The 20,081-nt window shown below is 40.9% G+C and overlaps 1 protein-coding gene across 2 annotated transcripts in view; it reads right to left on the bottom strand.

The window, feature by feature from the left end:
* Positions 1-19,076, bottom strand: part of CRYBG3 (crystallin beta-gamma domain containing 3) — a 110,006-nt gene extending 90,930 nt beyond the window's left edge. The window contains exons 1-2 of one of the 2 annotated variants that reach the window (XM_082695198.1): positions 18,710-19,076; positions 2,988-3,054 (exon numbers count right to left, since the gene is read on the bottom strand). In XM_082695198.1, coding sequence (XP_082551324.1) covers positions 2,988-3,054; positions 18,710-18,858 — 216 coding nt within the window. In that variant the 5' untranslated portion in view covers positions 18,859-19,076. The remainder of the gene's footprint in view (positions 1-2,987; positions 3,055-18,709) is intronic. The other variant, XM_082695200.1, reaches the window with a different exon arrangement.
* Positions 19,077-20,081: the final 1,005 nt, after the last annotated feature.

Genomic DNA, 20,081 nt, shown 5'->3' with positions numbered 1-20,081 from the left:
ATATAAGTGATTTTCATAGTTTAAACTTCTAACCAAACAATTATCAACATCTTGATGTGGCTTCTCAAAGTCAAATACAAAAAGAAAAGGATAAGAACATTTATTATTCATAATTCTGTTATGTTTCAGACTCAACAGGAAAAATGCTGTATATTTTTTCTTATCATAGAAGGCATTATCATAAATTCAGATTAACAAGATGGAAGCATGGGAACACAAATATCACATTACAGTGGAGTGCTGCTATAGAAAATTATTCATTAGAAAGAAAACACATGCACATTTTATTCCACTTGCTAATGAAAATACTTGGATTGAGACTATTTAGAATAACAAGACCATAAATATGGTTCTAACCCATTTTCTCCAAGGTATGGTACTACTGGTGTTATCAAAATATGTATTTCTGATGCCTGACAACAGGTATCTAAACCATTGGGGCCTATGTGGCTAGACTGAAGAAATCTTACTAGTAGTTTCTGGAAGATAAAGCAACAACAACAAGGGCCAAAATGCTCAGGCCACTGCAGTGAAAGTAACATGGCTCACTCTACATTACAAGCTAACTGCGCTGCCCATGTTTATGTAATGCAATGGGCCTCAAATCCTAAAAGAAACAATCTCATGACTATGAGCCGTATTTGCTTGGGGACCCAGATCCCAAAGTGAAATTAACCTGGGCAATCAAACCAAGATATTAAGAATGCATAGAAAAGACGAATCATGGAGGCCCAGACACTATATCTGCCCAACGTATATATTTACTGCATCTACAAAGATGTGACTTTCTGGAACAAATCTCTGCAGGTATAAAGTAGGACTACAGGAAAGGCCAAGTCTGAAGGCTGAAGGTATTTTTTGTTGTTGTTCTGGTTTTTTGGTGTTTGGTTTTTGTTTTTCAGTAAGATCAGAGCCGAAGTAGTATAGTATCAGTTACAGGCTGAGTGGGGAACAAGCGGAGCCTCAGATGGGGGAAGGCAGCAAGGAGAGCAGGATGTGTGGTGAAGGTCGGAAGCAATAAGGGATTAGAAGACGGAGTGACAGGAGTTAGTAGCCAAAGAAACATCAAAGTTTGAGATCTCAAAAGAAAATATTTCTCGTAAAACAACTCAAGAAAAAGGCTGCATATATACCATTAGAAGTAAAAGTCTTGACGTAAGGCAACTGAAGACATGCAAAAAGCCTTGCAGTGGTAAACCAGTAGGCTGGCTAACAGTTGGCTAAATTGATAGAAAAAGAGTAGGTAGAGATGTTATAAGGTCTGAGAGCAGGATTTTTTTTTTTAATTTTATTTATTTACTTGAGAGAGAGCAAGCATGGGGTGGGGCAGAGAGAGGAAGAAGCAGACTCCCCGCTGAGCAGGAACCCTGACACAGGACTTGATCCCAGGACCCTGAGATCATGATCTGAGCTGAAGGCAGATGCTTAAAGGAGTGAGCAACCACGATGCTCCTGAAAGCTGGATTTAATAGCCAAACGAGCAAAGGAATGAAAAAAGATAAGGAAAGCAAGGTGATCTTGATTTTCTTTCTTTTGATAAAGTCAAAGAAATCAGATCCTTGCTATTTTCTCCCAAAAAATATTTATATTGTTAATTATGATAGGGGAAGAATGAAAACAGCTTTTATCCTCACCATACCTAATGCCTTTGGACCTTATATAATGTTTAAAAGTCTCCTTATCAGTGATGAAGAATTCAGATGACTTTACGGTCCTTCCATTGACCAAACTAATTTACTCTGAAATTCATAGAAAGCACAAGCATTCTGCTTTACTGATTGTCACAAACTATGTAAAAAGAAAATTGCTGGGTCCAAACTCTATGACTGTGGGACAGATACGAAAGCTCGATCACATACTTGGCATCACAACACTGAGGAACACAAACACTCAGGTTCTAGAAAATCACTTATGAGTAAAAAGAAATGGTACAAGGTTCAGTGATTTTTCAAGGATTTTTTTTAAGATTTATTTATTTTAGAGAATGGGAGGGAGCAAGAGCAGGGGAGAAAGGGGGAGAGAGAGAGAGAGAGAGAGAGAGAAAGCAAGTGGAGGAGAGAGGGGCGGAGGGAGAGACAGAGAATCCCCAAGCCGACTCCCCACTGATTGGGAAGCCCAATGCAGGCCTCCATCCCAGGACTTTCAGATCATGACTAGAGCCAAAATCAAGAGCTGAATGCTCAAATGACTGAGCTACACAGGCACCCTGATTTTCAAGGATTTTTTAACCACACTTATCAGTAACTACCTAGGGAAGTAACTACCTACGGAGGTGTGTAGCTTATACTCTTTTCATGCTTGTTCTATAGAAGCTGGTTCATATGTGAGCTGACCAAAATATCCATCACATACTAAGAACATGTTATTAACTTCCACCTGCCAAAAGCACTATCAGATGTTAGCAGTATTTGAAAAACACATCATAGGGGAGCCTGGGTGGCTCAGTGGGTTAAAGCCTCTGCCTTCAGCTCAGGTCATGATCTCAGGGTCCTGGAATCGAGCCCCGCATCGGGCTCTCTGCTCAGTGGGGAGCCTGCTTCCCTCTCTCTCTCTCTCTACCTGCTTCTCTGCCTGCTTGTGATCGCTGGCAAATAAATAAATCTTTAAAAAAAAAAAAAAGAAGAAAAAGAAAAACACATCATAAATCAAAGAACATCCTAGGAAAAGAAACTATGGAGGTCAGACAATCCAATTCACAGATCAGAAAACTAAGGACAAGGACATTAAATTCCTCAGGTGAAGGCCCCACAGCTGGTTAGTGGCAAAGCTAGAATAAGGACACCCCACTCTCGAACTCTCCCCGATGACCCTCTCCCTTACCCGATCTCACCTAAATTCTAAGTCCCAACAGAGCTAGGCTGGATTGCCATAAATAATATAGTGCTCTTTTTGAAATGTAAAATATAAAATGAGACAAGAGAATCTAAAAGAAGTAGGAACAGAAATTAAGAGAAATATTTGTTTAATATAAAATATTAAAACTATACCTTTACTGCTTCTGATGAAAGTACATTTTCCTTTTTCTGACTTGTGCTCATGGGCTCATTTTCAACACTGAAAAATAAAAACCACAGTTTCTTTGAAATTAAAAGAGAATTAACAAAATCATACAGCTTGAGTTTAAAGAAAAATCGAAAGGGCTTTTATATGCAATGCTCAAAAGACTCATGTACCAAATGTAAAAGAATATGCCAGGTGGTGGGTATTAAGGAGGGCATGTATTGCATGGAGCACTGGGTGTGGTGCAAAAACAATGAATACTGTTACGCTGAAAAGAAATTTAAAAAAAAAAAAAAAATGTCTCTTGCGGGGCACCTGGGTGGCTCAGTGGGTTAAGCTCTGCCTTCAGCTCAGGTCATGGTCCCAGGGTCCTGGGATCAAGCCCCGAATTGGGCTCTTTGCTCAGCAGGGAGCCTGCTTTCTCCTCTCTCTCTGCCTGCCTCTCTGCCTGCTTGTGATCTCTGTCAAATAAATAAATAAAATCTTTAAAAAAAAAAAAAGAATATGTTGATTTGAACCTCCGCAGTTGAAAGCACATTCGAAAATATTCATCCAGTCCTCAGAAATTTTGGTGAGCCTATTATGTGCTACATTTTCTTATGCTGATAATCAGCATCACAGCAATGATGCACCCGAACAAAGAAGCAACACTGTACAACTATCACAACCTTGAAAATGATTAACACTCTACGATTTTATTTATATTAAGTTTCTCCATAGCCTTATCTTTTTTTTAAAGCCCATAGTGAGTACTATGCGAGTAGAATCTATTTCTCCTTAGTAAGTCTTTATCAACATACAGGATCATCTAGTGAAGTTTGGGAATACTCAAATGTAAATGCAGGCTTATCTAGCCCCAAAGGTGTCCCAGAGGGCACCTTAAGATCCTGATTTTCCAGACTGCCACTTCTAATTATCTTGTCTAGAATACCTTCACAGATGCCTTCTGAGAGGTTATAATAAATAATGCTTCCTATTAGGCACACATACATTTCAAGTACAAAAGTTTGTATTTCGGGCGCCTGGGTGGCTCAGTGGGTTAAGCCGCTGCCTTCGGCTCAGGTCATGATCTCAGGGTCCTGGGATCGAGTCCCGCATCGGGCTCTCTGCTCAGCAGGGAGCCTGCTTCCTCCTCTCTCTCTGCCTGCCTCTCTGCCTACTTGTGATCTCTGTCTGTCAAATAAATAAATAAAATCTTAAAAAAAAAAAAAAGTTTGTATTTCTAGGTTTATACATTATTTTGTTTTCATACTTAAGATGCTAGACAAACTGAACAGCTCCCCACTGAAGATTATCGTGACTGTCTGCCATGCCCCAGGGATCACGTCTGGCCTTGTATGTAAGGACAAGTAGGTCAGGGTCTTTATAAAACTCAGGCTGGTAGGAGAGACTGATACACAAACTAATAATACAATTTGGTAAAAGTTACAGCTGCCAAATGAACAAAATACCATGGAGCACAAAGGAAGCAAGGAACAGCAATTCTGCCTCCTCAGGAAAGTGCCCACAGAGGAGACAAAGGAGGCAGGAATAGAGAACATGACATTTTCAGGAAACCATGTTTTGTTTGTTTTAATATAAGACTGGAGCACAACAACTTGGCAGAGGTGACTCTGCTAGATATGAGAATGATACCAGAAGTAGTGCCTGCCAGACTATGGAGAACCTGCCTGACCCGTTTCAGAACTTGATCTTTGTCCTACGAGCACTGGGAAGCCCTGAGCCAGGGGATAAGCATAAAGCAGGCAGAATGACTGAAATGGGAAAATACAGGCAATTGTGGTGGCTGTGGCAGAGCAACTGAAAAGGAGTGGTCTCAATAGTTCAGATTAGACAGGATGAAGAGAAGACAGGATTTAGGCTACTTTTAGGTTTTCTATCCATAATGCCCAGTGCAATTATGTAGACTAACCAAGGAACAAATGGTAATGGTCAAAACACAGTCAGAAAGATGACAAGCATGTGAAAAATACAATGAAATTTAAATTTTATTAAGTCTCAGACTCTATGCAGAAATACACAGTCCAACAAAACACAGTCACACTCACAAGCCTTTTAAATGTCAACAGCAAAAGCAACCAAGTAAAGAAGATGAATACATGAGCTGTGTGCTTAACAGGTGAAAACTCCATGTGAAAAATCAGGGACAGAAGTGGAAAATATTGTACAATTCAGAACTATAACCAAATACATCTATATATCTATAAAATAAGAATGTCTCCAACACTGCTACTTTAAAATTGAGTGGGTTTTTACCTCCATTTTCTATTTTAGCTTTATTTTTTGTCACAAGTTTGTTTACAATTCTTGTTTTAAATTAAATGTCAAATCTTGTCTATTTAAGCTCAAAAGAAAAAGAGAGAGAGAGAGACAGGTGCAATACATGTAAAAAGAGCACATCATAAGAATCTGGAGTATAATCAAGGATAATATTGACCTTAGTGATTTTATAAGTATATTCTCTAACTGTAATCTATTTTGAATGACCCATCTAAAAACTAAACATACAAGGATTTTAGTCTCCTAATTTTTGTGCCCTTTTTTTTTTTAAAGATTTATTTATTTATTTGAGAGAGAGTGAGAGAGCGAGCACAAACAGAGGGAGGAAAGGGAGGCGCAGGCTTCCGAGAGCAGGGAGCCCAATGTGGGGCGAGCCAAAAGCAGACAACTCAACTGACTGATTCACCCAGGCACCCCTAGTCTCCTAGTTCTTTTCAAGATTCCTGTAATTGTACTTAAGGGTGGTTATAGCACTTTCTGTAAACTTACTGCCTTAGTGAATTGGAAATGAAAATGGTAAAAGTTTCCTTTCCAGTACAAAACCTCTGTAGAAAATGTAGCTCCAGGTTCATGGGATTAACACAGATATCAGTATTCTCAAGTAGCTATAATTATATCCACTCTATAAACACACACAAAATGCCAGAAAAATACATTCATAGATCAGCACACAAGTATTCCATATTGAGCAAACAACTAAAAGAAACCCAAAAGAATATTTGACACTTCATAAAACGTTCTGAAACTTATAGCCTATGTTTAAGTCTCATGAATCTTACTGTTAAACAAAAATTTCAAAATGTGTTGAGTTCTAAAGTAAACAACACATTTTAAAGTTTTGGTTTAGCTATAAAAATCGGTGTTTCAAGTAAAGCTTTCTCCATCTCTTTTCTAGTTTACTAAAAAAAAAAAAGAGTCCTTCTTAATTGATCTCTGGCATCTTCAAGATTGCTCTGTTTCAACACCTTCTTCCTGTCAAAATGATTGTTAAACTGATCATCCCACTGTGCAGTTTAAAAATCCTTTCAGTGAATCTCTTTCAGTTGATGAATAAAATGAAGAGTCCTTAGGATATAGAAAGTTATTCCTATGGCTCCAGATACACCTGCCACATAGAACAACTTCACATTCTCAGAACATGCGAGGAAACCATTTTCTTCTCTGCCTCCTACATCCTTCAACACCTTGCCCAACTCTTAGCCCTTTACAATTTAATCCTAGCTTAATCTCTATTTTGGGGGGGTTCTTATTGAACCCAGTGATACCATTCACACACTTCTGCTCTGGCTAACGAGAATTTGAACTCAAATTCAGAAATTGTATTATTCATGTCTGTATCACAGGGCCAAGCACTGTCCCTGGTACTCAAATATTTGTTAAATTGTTTAAAAAATGATATCAAACAGGCTCTTCATTTGTGCCTGCTTAATCAAAAAAATGTTGCATTGGGAACAATGTAATGCAAAACACACAAAAATAAAACAGAGTAGGTGAAAATACTGAAAACACTATACTTAGATGTCTGCTTAGTTAAAAAATATGTAACATAAAAAGACTCAAAAGACTTGAAATAGTGTTCTCAGACTCTTTAATATATGAGAGAAAGAGAAACATGGTCAAATCCAGATGATCTCAAACCTTAAGAAAGTCGACAATCCGTTCTTATTGTTCTTTCACAATTTAACCCCCTTTGGGACCTGGGGAATAGTTCAATAGCAGTATTTTTAGAAAGTACACATTTTGCTCATGGCAGGGGGTGAGGGGCAGGGATCATAACCACACGTAGGCAAGTAAGACTACATTGCATTTCTAAACAGCCTCATCTTAGCTAACAGAACTCTGGAAATTAATCCTTCAAAACAGCCCAGAAAAATATCAAGGTCAAAGTAACACTGAAGTTCCTCATTTTTGAAGCAACTTGAGTTAAACCATACCTGAAAACAAGGAATCCAATGTGCAGCCATTAACATTTACTTTCCAGACAAACTAAGACAAATCTCTGGGCCAAGAAAAAAAACGGAGCACATTAACATTCTAGAGTCCAAATAATTTACAAAGAGGAAAGCCCCATCCTGTCATTATATCTTATAGTCTTATTTTTTATTAAATCATAAGAGGGTTCCCCAACCACAGCAAAGAAGAAGCAGAAATTCACTCACCAGATAAGTACGGACCCCTCTGTTTTTAAATGCCCTTTAAGTGCTAGGCACTGTTCTTGGCGCTGGGGTGCAGGCAACACACCACATGAAATCCTGGCCCTCACTCCTTCAGAATCCCTACCTAAATGCACCACAATCAGCTGGGCAATTGTATTTATAGAGCAAATCTGTGTGCCCAATTGTCAAGGATTCCAGTTGGAGTGGGTCCCAGGAATACACATTTCAATAACCGACGCGCTCTTCTTGGGGTTGTTCTGAAGCAGCTGGCCCTCTGACCACACTCTTGATAAACAATGGTCTGAGAGCCTTTCTATGTTCAGAAGCCAGCCACTGAGAGTTGTGTAAGGAAGAGAATGATCTAGTGTGAGAGATCTCCTGTTAGTACTATTTAAATGTGTTAAGTGTTGATAAAGTGTAGGTATCCATTATGTAGAAAACTCAGTCATGTAAAACATCACCGATTTTCCAACACCCAGGCCCTGCAGAGCTCCTGGCCCCCCAAAAGAGCCTTTGCCCTAATGAGCATGAGAAGCATCGCCGAGTCCAGAGTGTGACCAACGAGAAAAAGTACTCTCTTTCAGTGTGTACCACAGACTGAAGCACAAGGGATGCTGCTGGGCCTCTCCCAGATTCAGTTCCTCACACGGCAAGCACGCAACTTCCTAGATGGTCAACAGACACGCAGGGACAGCACGCAGTCTCGGAGGATGGGGTGGAGACACAGTGAGGGAGAGGACGGCCCTCCACTCCTCCCTCTTCTGCAGCACAGCTGCTGGGCATTGCCTTTACTCTGCCTTTTCTCTCACACATCATTCCTGTGGCTGGATCAAAAAAATCTGGAAATGTTAAAGAATTGAATACAGCTTTCAAAACTGTCTTTTGGAGGCTTGCCCATTCTCTACAGATGCAGAAAATCTATTACTTCTTGCCATTTTTAGAAAGGAGGCAACGCTCGGCGCTGAAGACATCTGAATGACTGAATTACTGGCAGTAATTCTGACCATTTCTAAACACAAAGCCACTTAATAAAATGTAGTCCCCTATTTGGGAACGCCCTATACATCTAGACAGTTCCGCAGATTCACGGTCCACGGGGACTTTCCACTGTCCCTAGGGAAATGAAGGATTTCCCTTCTCTGCTTCCTCTTTATCCCACTCAGCCTGATGCTGCCTGAAATCATTTTCCCACTGATTTTCACTTCCATTGTATGAGGTATGGTCTGCAATAGAGGAACCAGCAGACCTGAGGACAGGGAAAAGGGAGTCAAGGCATATCTTGTTTTCTCGTCTGCCACTAACCTAAACTTCTTCTGGGTCTACTAAACAACATCACCCTCTCCACCACAACTCCATCAGGCCTCCTGCCTGACATGTTGTTCCTCACCTCAGAGCCTACTTGTCACCATTCCTTTGATGAAACTCTAGAAGTAGCCAGAATCTGGCCTTCCTCTGAAATGTGATCAAATCATACTTGGTCCTCCAGGTAGGACTTTACCATGGAGAACTAAATGAAAAAATAATAGAGAACAAGAAGGGGTCTTTTACCTATCCACACCCTTTCCTGCTGTCATTAGTAGCGAAATGCTTTGCAAAATGAACTTATGTTTCAGGGACAGACCTTAGGGACAAAGGTCACTTCAGTCAAAATGCACCTTTCTAAATCCGATTTTTCAAATATGTGAAATGAAAGCATCAGACGAGCTCTCTGCCAGATCTAAAATCCCATATGATCCTCCAGTTGCAGGGAAAATGGAAAAGGAAAGGTATGCTTGCCTAACCTTGAAGTTTTTGTAGTGAAGGAACAGAGAGACTCTAACCAAGAAACCAGCTCAGTATCAAAATTAATGCTGGGACATTCTGAGAAAGAGAAACTTGTGCAGTCCTTGTTTCCAACCTACTGAAGCCACCCCCAGGGCCTGTTCTGTATTCCCTTAGACTACCCTCTCCGCCCACACTTGGGTCCTTAAATACAGTATGGGCTTTCATCCCCACAAACTTTCAAAGGGTCTGCTTCTGCCTTGGGGGCATCTATACTACCTTGGAATTTTTTCTTACAAACACAGCTTCACAAGGCAAGCTTAGAGGTTCTCTTTGTTCAATATTTGACTGTAGGCATGTTATGGATTAAACTGACTTTTGTGCACTGGCCTGGTGCGGCCATCTACCATTTCCAACCCTGCTTCTATGGGGACAGAGTTCCACACTGATGATTTACAAACAGCCATCTGGAAAACTGTCCATTCATAAACAGCGACTGCCAGTGGTAGACTAGTACTTGTATTTTTCAAGTGACCATTAACAGAATATAAAACAGGTGGTTATGGCACTATTTCTGGGCTTCAAATTAAAAGGTAACTAAAAGCTGCAATTTTAAGGCAGTCGAACAGCATGTATTTTAGCTCAGACATCTGGCAAACTCTTCGGAGAAAAACTGGGAGAAGGGAGGAAAGGTAATAAACATGATTATGAAGCTCTGTTGCTCTGCAGCCTTAGCCTCTTCTGACAGTCCCTCCCCATCACGTCCGCCTTCTCCTGTAATTTATGTTTCCACTTGGAAGCTGATTTACTTCCTGTCCCCTATTCCATGCCCCCAAAACAAGACCCATAATTGCAGTTCAGTCACGGGCTAGAGAGGACACTGGTCTGTTTGATGTGTGCCGGAGCTGTCTACAGGTGACACCAGTAACTGCTCTCCTCTCCCAAAGTCCTCTACCCCACACCCTCCAGATTCTGAACATTTATGACCTACCCCACATAAATCCACACCCTCAATCTTTTGCTGTGACATGAACTCGAAACAGTGTTCTGGCTGCCCTCTAAAATGGGCACCAATTCATGTAGTATTCATCAAACTGTCTTAAGGAAGAGGCACTGGAGATCCAAGGACAGGCCAGACTGTGCCTTCCCAGAGCCTGACCAAGGCTGATCTCACTTCTAACCTCCAACTCAAATTCCTTCTCACTGCAAATCTTCCAGACATCAACAAACCAGCAATCTTTGTGAGAATATATAAACATACACACATACATAAACATATATAAATCTGCATCCAAATGATACTTTCAAAAAGTAAACATCTCAACTCCCTACCTTTGCCTACCTCCTCTGGCCCCCAACTCCCTTCCCCGTGTCATTGACAGCCACTCTTCCTTCCATTCTTTTGGCTCTGCTCACTCTGGCATCTGTGCCAACATGATCCTGCCCCAGAGCCCTGGAATTGGCTGTTCCCACTGCCGGGAAAGTTCTTTTCTCAGATTTCTCTCCCACTCCCAAGTATCATCCAGGTCTTTGCTCAAATGTTATGCAAGGAAGGGGTCTTTCATAACCATTCTCTCTATACCTTACTCCAGTCTCATTACCTCCATTGTGTCCCATTCCCTCATCCTGCTTTATCGTACTTCAGAGCACATTACGTATTATAGAACTTGTTAATTTTCTACCCTCTCCCATTCAAATGCAAACCCTACACACATTAAACCCTACGCACATTTAGATATCCAAACTGAATTCTGAAAAATGATTACAAAACAAATTTTTAAAGGACTAAATTTAGAATTATTTTATAATTTGTATAAATATATATACTATTGCAGAAAATGTTAGAGCATCATTGTTGAGTGAAAAAAAAAATAACGTTCAAAATCCTGAAGAGAACTTCCACTTTTTGTAAAAAATATGTATATATGTGGAAATGTACGTAAGAACAGTATTTGTCTGAATGGGTAGGGTTATGAGTTGTACTTCTTTTTTGATTTTATACTTTCATACCTGTTTTATAATAGCATATATTACTATTAAAAGGACAAAAAAATACAAAATATTGTAGTTGATTTCAAAAAGCAAACAAATGCAGGTTATTGGAAATGAATTTATCATAGACAAATTACAAAATACTAATATCACAAATTACATAATGGTAATATATACAATATTGCCAAATAAGATCCTTATTTGCCTTCAGAGAACAAAGACATAATCGAAATTATTATAGTACATATTTCTAGTTCAGACTAATAGAGCATAGCGCCACCCCTCCAACCAGGGTATATTCGTTGGTGATCTGACAAGTTAACAAGTTAATGTAGTTCATTCTTTCTTTGGAAGATCTCTGCCAAGTCAGGATCCTAAATTCTCTCGATTTTTACTCATTTATACACAGATATTCACCAGGTCTTAAATTAGTGTTTCTTTCCCTGAAATAGGTAATTCACATAATTTTTTTACATATAAAAAGGTATAAAATGAGAAGTCTCCCTCCTGTTGCTCATTTCTTGAGCAAGTCTCCCATCCCCCCTTGTTAACACAGCCAGAGCAAGACTTATTTCACACTCCCTCATTTACATAGGAATGGGAATGTACTACACACAGTGATTTCCAGCTTGCTTTTTCTTCTTCTTAATGAATCCTGGAGGTATTTCCTTATCAGTACAAAAAAAAGCTTTGTCATTCTTTTTGGCAGCTGTGTAATATTCTCTTACATGATTAGACCATGATTTATCCCTTCGTCTACTTGATGGCACACACATCTATTTCTTCTTTTGCTATTACAGTAACACTGCAATGGTTAGCCTTGTGTAGGCAATGTTGGGCCTGTCTGCGAGCTATGTACATCTGATGGAATTCCTGCAGAGAAAGTGCTGAATCAGAGTATGTGAATATGTAGTACTGAGAGAACCTGTCCAAGGCTGGGGACCAGTTTATTCTCCCACCAGTCACCACTTCCAGTTTACCCACCTCTAACTCAAGTTTTACTTATCAAATAGATGGAATATGGTATCTTGCTAATACTTCCAGTTTGCATATATTTGGAAGGAGATTGACCCTTTTCATGTGATTAAATGTAAATTTGTCATTTGATAGATACATACATTTGTTTTCTTTTTCTCAGTTGTCAGGACCACAAAGTCTTTATTGTACGGAGTGCTGACCTGAGCCATCTGGGCAGATGGCCAGCTGCATGCCATTGTTTTTTATTTCCATTCGAAACTATTTTCTAGGGCCAGCTTTCTTTTATGGGTCTTCCTAAGTTAAGCAGAGGAAGCAATCACATAATGCTGTAGACTCTGAGTTCAGGAAGGAGAATTTGACTCTACCACAGAGGCTGTGAGACTTCTGACTAACTATTGGACCTCTCCAAGCCTTAAATTATAGATGTGTAAAATGGTGTAAAGATACCTTTCTTAAAGGCTGCTAAGGATTAAGCATATGTGTATATTTAAAGTCCCAGGCACAGGGCTTGGGTCTAATTAAGATCTCAATAAAGGACAATTTAGTTTTTGTCCTCTCTAATCTGTCAGGCAACAACACAACAACACCTCCCCACAAAAAAAAAAAAAAACAAGGGAAAAAACACTTGACTAAGCAAACAGTTGTCTCACTGCTTTGAGGGTACCTGCAATTAAATATCCCCAAGGGATTACACTTTGAGGGATAGTCCTGCTGGAGCTATACCACTGGCCATTCACAACTGCCAACCAAATATTAAGTCTGAGCTGTTTCTGGTCGCAAAGCTTCAACTTGTTTTTCTATCAACATCAAGCTATTTTGTGTAAGGATCTCCATTCATGTGAAGTGTTAATTTCCAAGAGGATGTGCTTTTCTGCCTCCATCTAGAACTTGCCAAAGTTGTGGAGTCTAGGAAGAGCAAGAGGATTCCTAGAAGCACTTGCCACTCAGCCTGCTGGTCCAGTTACTGTCCCATCTTCCCAGTATTCTGGTTAGCAAAGGATGTTAATCAAACTATGTTCAGAGAAAAGTTAATAATGTGGGAAGATATTCTGAAAGCCCAAATAAAGCTCTCATACAATATTTGATGGTCATGAAACAGTAAGTATGTTCTGAACCAAAAAAGTCACAAATGCCAAAAACATTTTTGGCTTATAAAAGAGCTCATCTTGAGAACAGAGATGTACCTTTTTGTCTCTTCCATTAATTTATGAACTCTTCAAGAGCAGTTTTGGTTATTCACTGATCTTTATCCTTACTGCGTAGTATATCTGACACATAGTAGCTATTCAAATTTATGGAATGAACAGAGTCCAAATAAATGATGTTTTTAAGCTTTTATTTCATGATGATCTTTTCTTTTCAGGAGATAGCCCAGATTATTTTTCTGAGTTTAAATTTGCACCAACCTATGTTTTCTCACTACAACAGTTTTATCAGCATTTCTAGCATATCTAGGCTGCAGTGTGATCAGAACTCTAGTTAGAAAATGAAATATTTTATCTTGAAGGGAACATTATTTTCCTCTTCACAAAATCTGTTAATATCCCTTTACATATTTTCCTCTGAGATGAAAAAAATGCTATCATTGTTTCAATACAGTTAGAAGTTCTGAGAAGATAAGCTTATTGTGGGACGTGAGGTACCTGCTACTTTAACATTTAGAATGTACAACTGAGTTAGTTTACAAGGAATGCCCTAACCAAGAAACAGAATCCCCAAATTAGGCAACTGGAAGATACCCTGTTAAATCCCAAAGATAGAAATCTCACTTGAAAGAGGATATAGTTCCAATGCCTTAAAACAGTCTATATTTCTACTCTACTTCCAAAGGTAGCTTCTGTGCTTTCAGTCAGCCTGGGATTTCAAGATTCTCATTACATATATACTGCTGAGGACTTCTGGAATTTTCCAGTCATCTTTATTACAATGGATATGAACTGTTGATGTGGTCCTTCAAGACCACACAGGTATCCCCTATTCAAATAAACTAGTTACCAAGTATTTTCTATACTGCTTTCAAATCAATGAAAATACAATCACCATGAAAGTCAGAGGACACAGCTCCTTTTCCTCACACACTGGTGTGAGGAAATGATGCTGTGGTCAGCACTGGTTCTTTAAGTTGAAGGACAGCAGCTCTCATGCATCAGGGGCACAGCTGACATTTTTTAATGAGAGTATCTCCTGCACAGCAAGCCACTAAAGGTCTGGCTTCACCCATTTAACACCCTCAGCCATGGTGAGAAGCAAAAATTCTCTGAACTTTGACAGAGAGCCAAACACTGTAGAATCCTTTCAAGATCCCTCACATATCTAAATGTCCAGCTCAAGAGGGAGGGTACTACTGGCTGAAACCCACTAAGAAGTGCTTTAATACTCTATCAACAATGATACACTCCTCACCTGAGCTAGGTAAAAGAAATAAGACACAGTCTCCATCCTTGGTCTAATGATTGTCTTACCTTTTTCAATAACAATATACTAGGACACTGAAAGAACAGTTAAAAAAAAAAAAGGTATATCTGAAATGGACCACATTTCTGCCACCGATTCTGGAACAGAGTACAAAAAATTCCAATTGACTTACATATTCAAATGTGTTTTGAATGAGCCTAGTTCAGAACTGTGGTGGGCAAGATGATGTGGAAAAAAGAACCAGAGCTTTAGAGTCAGAGAAACAAAGGTCCAAATCTCTCTTCTGAAACTTATTACTCTCATGATTTGGGGTAAATATTTTTCTATTGGGAGAGGTATCATAACTCCCATCCACCTGGGTGGAGGTGTTTGGATTATCCCAATTACTAGAGGATGCTACTGGAAATTAATTAGTGGGTGGGGTCATGGATGAGAAATGTCCTGCAAAGGACAGCAGAGTCCAGTTCCACCAAGAATTGTTCCACCCAAGATACCAACAGTGTTCACCATTAAGAACTTTTCACCCTCAGTTTCCTCAGCTGTCAGAATAGTGATAGGCATACCAACCTTCAAGGCTAAAGGTGAGGTTTAAATGAGATGCTGAAAGTAAAAGTACCCAGCCCAGTAGTACATGCTCAATTAGCGATTGGTAAATGCTGATCTCACCTTACTATCCCCTTTCCTGAGTTAAAATGTCATACAGAGCTCCTTTTAAACAGGTCTACCATGTGTGATATAGCAAAGAAACAAAAGTGAGCAATCATTTTCTCTAAGTGGAGAATTAATAGGTAGGTATTCTCCAAATTTCACATTCTAGCAGTGTCTGTTTAACAGGCTTTCACAATAGTCTAAAACTTAAATTGAGAACCAAATACTATCTAGAGAATCCCATGACCCACCTCCAATCTTTCTTATTGCATCTTTCACTCTGTCCCCTAATGTATATAGTCCCCAGCAGATCACAACCTCCTATAGGCCTTTGCTCAATGTAGAATACCTGTTCCCTATTTGTCCTCCTGTTTAAGTTCCTTCCTAAAACACTACCAATGTCTTGAAGAACCAGGTAAAACTCCCTCAACCGTGAAGCCCTCCCTGCTCACCCCTACTACTTGTACTGAGTCCTTTCCTTGTGTGCACATAAATTAGGTTAAACATTATAGCAGTGATTCTCAAATTGGGATCCACAGAACTCAGAGTTCTCAAGTTTCCCATGAAAGCTTCAGTCACATTTTTCATTTCTATATGATCTAAAATATAAGCACCTCCTGGATCTGGTCAGTCATCCAAGGAAAGTACTAACAAGCAATTCAAGTGTCCATACCTAAATTCGCAGTGTTGATGTAAACAGACCTTTCTTAACTGCCAAAAATTAATGAGAATAGAATAATAGCAAACCCAATATATAAATGATGTGTTCGCACCAAATGAAGCCCAAATAACTTAGAGCACATCATAAAAGCAAAGGTTTTCCTGCGATTCAAATAAAGAAATATTAGAAGACCTGAATCATGGCAGAGTACAGAGCTGTCAAGTCATGGCAACCACCAAAGACCTTAGGTTTGTTCCAGATGGTACCATTGCATTGTGTGGGTAACCAAAAATGAGTTTAAATGCTTAAAAATGGACTTTTATTGGTCTTATGGTTTAGTTTTCATTGTTCTTAAGGAATTCCGTTAAATCCCATTTCGTATTTGTACATGCATAAATTATATAATAAAATTCACATAAGCAACACTGGGAGTGTAGAAAAGGAGACCGTACAAGTTGGCAGTCTGAGAGAATGCATTTTAAGTACACTGAAAAATCAGAAAGCAGTTACCAATCCTTCATGTATTTTCAGGGGTCTCAAAGTTCTAGGCACAGCATTCGACTTATTACTTGTTCACTGACTGAAAAGTAGCTATGTGCCTTTCCGCAAGTTTAACTCTGTTTTTATACAGTAAAATGAGGACACTGATCACAAAGATTTGTCCAACTTCAAGTGTAATATCCTTAAAACTACTTTTAAGGTGTTAAGTGCTAGATATATGCATAAAATGTACTAGTATTTGTTTGCAAATGGTGTTTTCAGCTTACTGTTCCTCAAGAGAAAGTACTTTTTTTCAGTCATCTTTACATACCACACTGCATGTCTGCTGTTGGGGTTACCAGTATAAAAGGTAAACTGGGCTCCCATTAAAACTATAAGCTTTCACTGCGTCTAAGAGAAACAGCCAAAATACCCTTTCATTTTGAAAGAAGAACACAGTGACAGATCGCAATTCTGTTCCCAATCCTGTTAACACCAGGGTGTTGTGTTACTAGGACACTGGGTACTACTAAGAGTTTCCATTTGTTTCATTAAACTTTCAATGAAGGCTTTGTGTGTTTATATTCTTGAAAAGAAAGATTAAAGCTCATTTAAAAGGTAAAACACCCACAGAAAAGATTACTGCTATCCCCTTAACAGCTGGCAAGTTCTAAAAAGATGAGGACAAAATTAGTGTTCATATAAGCACAATTAAAATTCTCAGTGTCCAAACGCCATAGCCTGTGCCTATGAGAATGGAGAAGTGCTAAATAGACAAGAGCTAGTTGCTAGAGAGGTTATCCAGAGAGAGAGATTAGATTTGATAAGTGTCTGTAGAGCCAAATTAGGGCAGGAAGGTAGGCAGAGTTTCAGCACAATCCTGTTGTGAACCTGAAAGTGGCCAGCTTATTCCTTTCTAACAGTGTTAGAATTGCCAACTTTTGCTGAGTTTACTTGGAGTTTCCTTTAAACACTGCTTCCATATTATCCAAGATGATTAGAGTAGTTGCAGGGATGGCAGGCACCTCGGGCTGTCTGCCCACACGAGCAGATCTGACATTCTGGTTGAACCCTGTCAGACTTCAAAACTATTTTTAACTACCATGTAACTTTGAATTTTAAAATCTCCCTTACCGGGGCAACAACAGCTGAAGCTTCCCAGGAAAAGTTTCCCAGTTACAGGTGCTTTCTTGGAAAGATGACTTTCATAATGCAAATGTTTCACAAGTAGGGAAACTGAGGAACACATAAATGCCTAGAGTCAAATCACAAGACCTGCATACTAATGACACCAGCACACTCAGACAGTTCTGCTTCCTATCCATTTTCCTCTGAAGTCCTCCCGAAGTCTTTAAAATCTGAAGTGAACATTGCTTTCTAGAGAGCGGCCTTCTAATCAAAACGGATTGCACAATTCCGGTGCAATTTGGGAGAGGACAGAGGATAAGCCTGTCTTCTCATCAAAAATTTAAAACAGTGGGATGTATTTCATTTGGCCCCTCTTCCTTCCTCCAAATGGATGAAAAGACTCAGAAACAGGCATTTTAAGGAAACCGGTCTTAAAAAAAATTATATATATATATTCGATTTCACAGCAGGTGGAGGAAGGAGCAACGACTGCCGAGAATGGGCACATTTTCCACGCTGAAACCAAGACAGGAGTCGTCCTGTTTTTTTTTTTTTTTGTTTTGGTTTGGTTTTTTTTGAAATCTGTTGGGGAACTTGAGGCAAATGTTTCCAAAGAAACAGGGGGAAGAAGGGCGACATCATTTAAATAAAACCAGCGAGGTTTCTGTATTTTGACGAAGTCCTAGGAACTCATGACCACAATTCTTTAAAAAAAAAAAAAAAAAAAAAAAAAAAATCGCTTCGAGTGAATTTAACTAGGCTGGCAAAAGCTGAGGGGGTGGCGCTCCGACGCTTCACCTTTCCTCCCGAGAGGTTTGGGATCACGCCCGCTCTGCCCCGGCGGTGGCTCGGCTCGCTCACAACTGTTTCCCATTACGGCCGGCAGGATGCCGGGGGACTCGCGTGTGCCACAGAACTTGGGAGCGCAGACGCCCGTGCGGAACGGGAACAGAATCACGTACGGGGAGGGGGAGGTGGGAAGGAAGAGCACCGCGCCGCCTGGGCCCGGTGGGAACGCACCCAGCCGCGGGTCACGAACTTCACCCGGATTTAACTAACCAAAGAAAAGGGAGTGAAGCGGCACGGGAACTGGGCGAGGAGGAGGAAACTTTAGCAAAGGAGAACAGAAAGTGGCGAGCGGAGCCTGGCCCCAGAACTGCTGGCTGCAGGCGGTCCGGCTAGGGCCCCCGCCGCCCCCCGCGGCTCCCACCTGGCAGGGTCCTGTCCTGGAGCGGGCGGCTGGCTCGTCCCTGGCCTGTCCTCCTCTTCCTCTTCCTTGTCCCGCGAAGGGCTTCGGGGTGCGAAGAACCGGGAAAAGGTGTGCCAGGGGGCGCCGCCCCTCCTCCGGCCGCCTGACATCTCCCCGGCTCGGCTGCGGGTTCGGGGCAGTCCGCGGGGAACCGGCAAGGCGCTGTCCTGTGTCCGGAGCCCGGCGTAGCGCGACCCGGCAAAGGCAGGACGGACTCGGCACGGGCCGCCCGCGCGGCTCAGTCCATTCCCGGCCGGACGGGCGCGGGCGCGACGCGCTCCCCGCGCGGCTGGAGCTCTAACCGCGCGCTGGCTCCTCCTCCCGCCCCCGACTAGCCCGCCCCCGGGAGGAGCCAGAGGCCGCGGCCCCGCCCAGAGCTCAAGGCCCAGCGGCTGTCCGCCAGGCTGGCGGGGTCCTCACGGGAGGCGGAAGCAGGAGACCCCGGGGTGGGGGGAACGCTGAGTCCGGAACGCTGGGCTGCCGGTTTCCCGCCCAAACGAGTTCAGGCTGCAGCCCTTTTGGCTTTGCGCTCAGTTTTTACTGTGTATTACTGATTTGTTTTCCATTCTCCGGCCAGTGAGCGAAAACAGTACTCAGACTTTTGAAGGAAGCCAGGGAACTAGTCTGTGAAAACCTGGTAAAGTGTGGTATCAGAGTGCCTCGGGCGGTCTTTGAGCTAACAGCTACTCCAAAAACACTTTCCACCGGGGTTGCAAAAGAGGTGGTAGCCCACGGCGGAGCCCCAGAAGTGAGGGTGGGGGCATAGGTGTCCTGTAGGTCTGTCAACTCCCTTAAGTTTGCAGAAACTTTTCGTAACCCAGAGGCACTTTAAATTTCTCACACTCCATGCTCCCTAGTACTCTGCGAACTTCCTACAAAAACGACACTGATTAAAAACAAGAGATTTAAATTTGTACGTGTTGAAAACTATTTTGTAGTCGTTACACAGACTTAACTGAAATCTGCAAGCCAGTCTTTAAGAATGCTTTTAAAAAGGACAGTCTAAATATAGTACTATGGAGGGTTTTTTTTTTTTTCATGTTTTATATACAGAAAGCCCTACATAATTCATGTATATATCTTGATGAGTTTGAGTTTGGAGATATGCACCCGTGAAACTGTCATCACAATCTATGCCATAAACGTCCAGAAGTTTCCTTCTGCCCTCTTACTGTTTGAGAACACTTAACATAAAGTGTGGCTTTTTAGGAAATTTTTAAGTGTACAATACAGTACTGTTAACTATAGGCACAGTGCTGTACAGTAGAACTCCAGAAAGTACTCATTTTTCAGAACTGAAACTGTACCCTTTGACTAAGAGCTCTCTGTTTCC

This window comes from Mustela nivalis, assembly GCF_964662115.1.
Source record: "Mustela nivalis genome assembly, chromosome: 1".
NCBI classification, from domain to species: Eukaryota; Metazoa; Chordata; class Mammalia; order Carnivora; family Mustelidae; genus Mustela; species Mustela nivalis.
The sequence above is the reverse complement of the archived record's forward strand: the minus strand, read 5'-3'. Positions and strand labels throughout refer to the sequence as shown.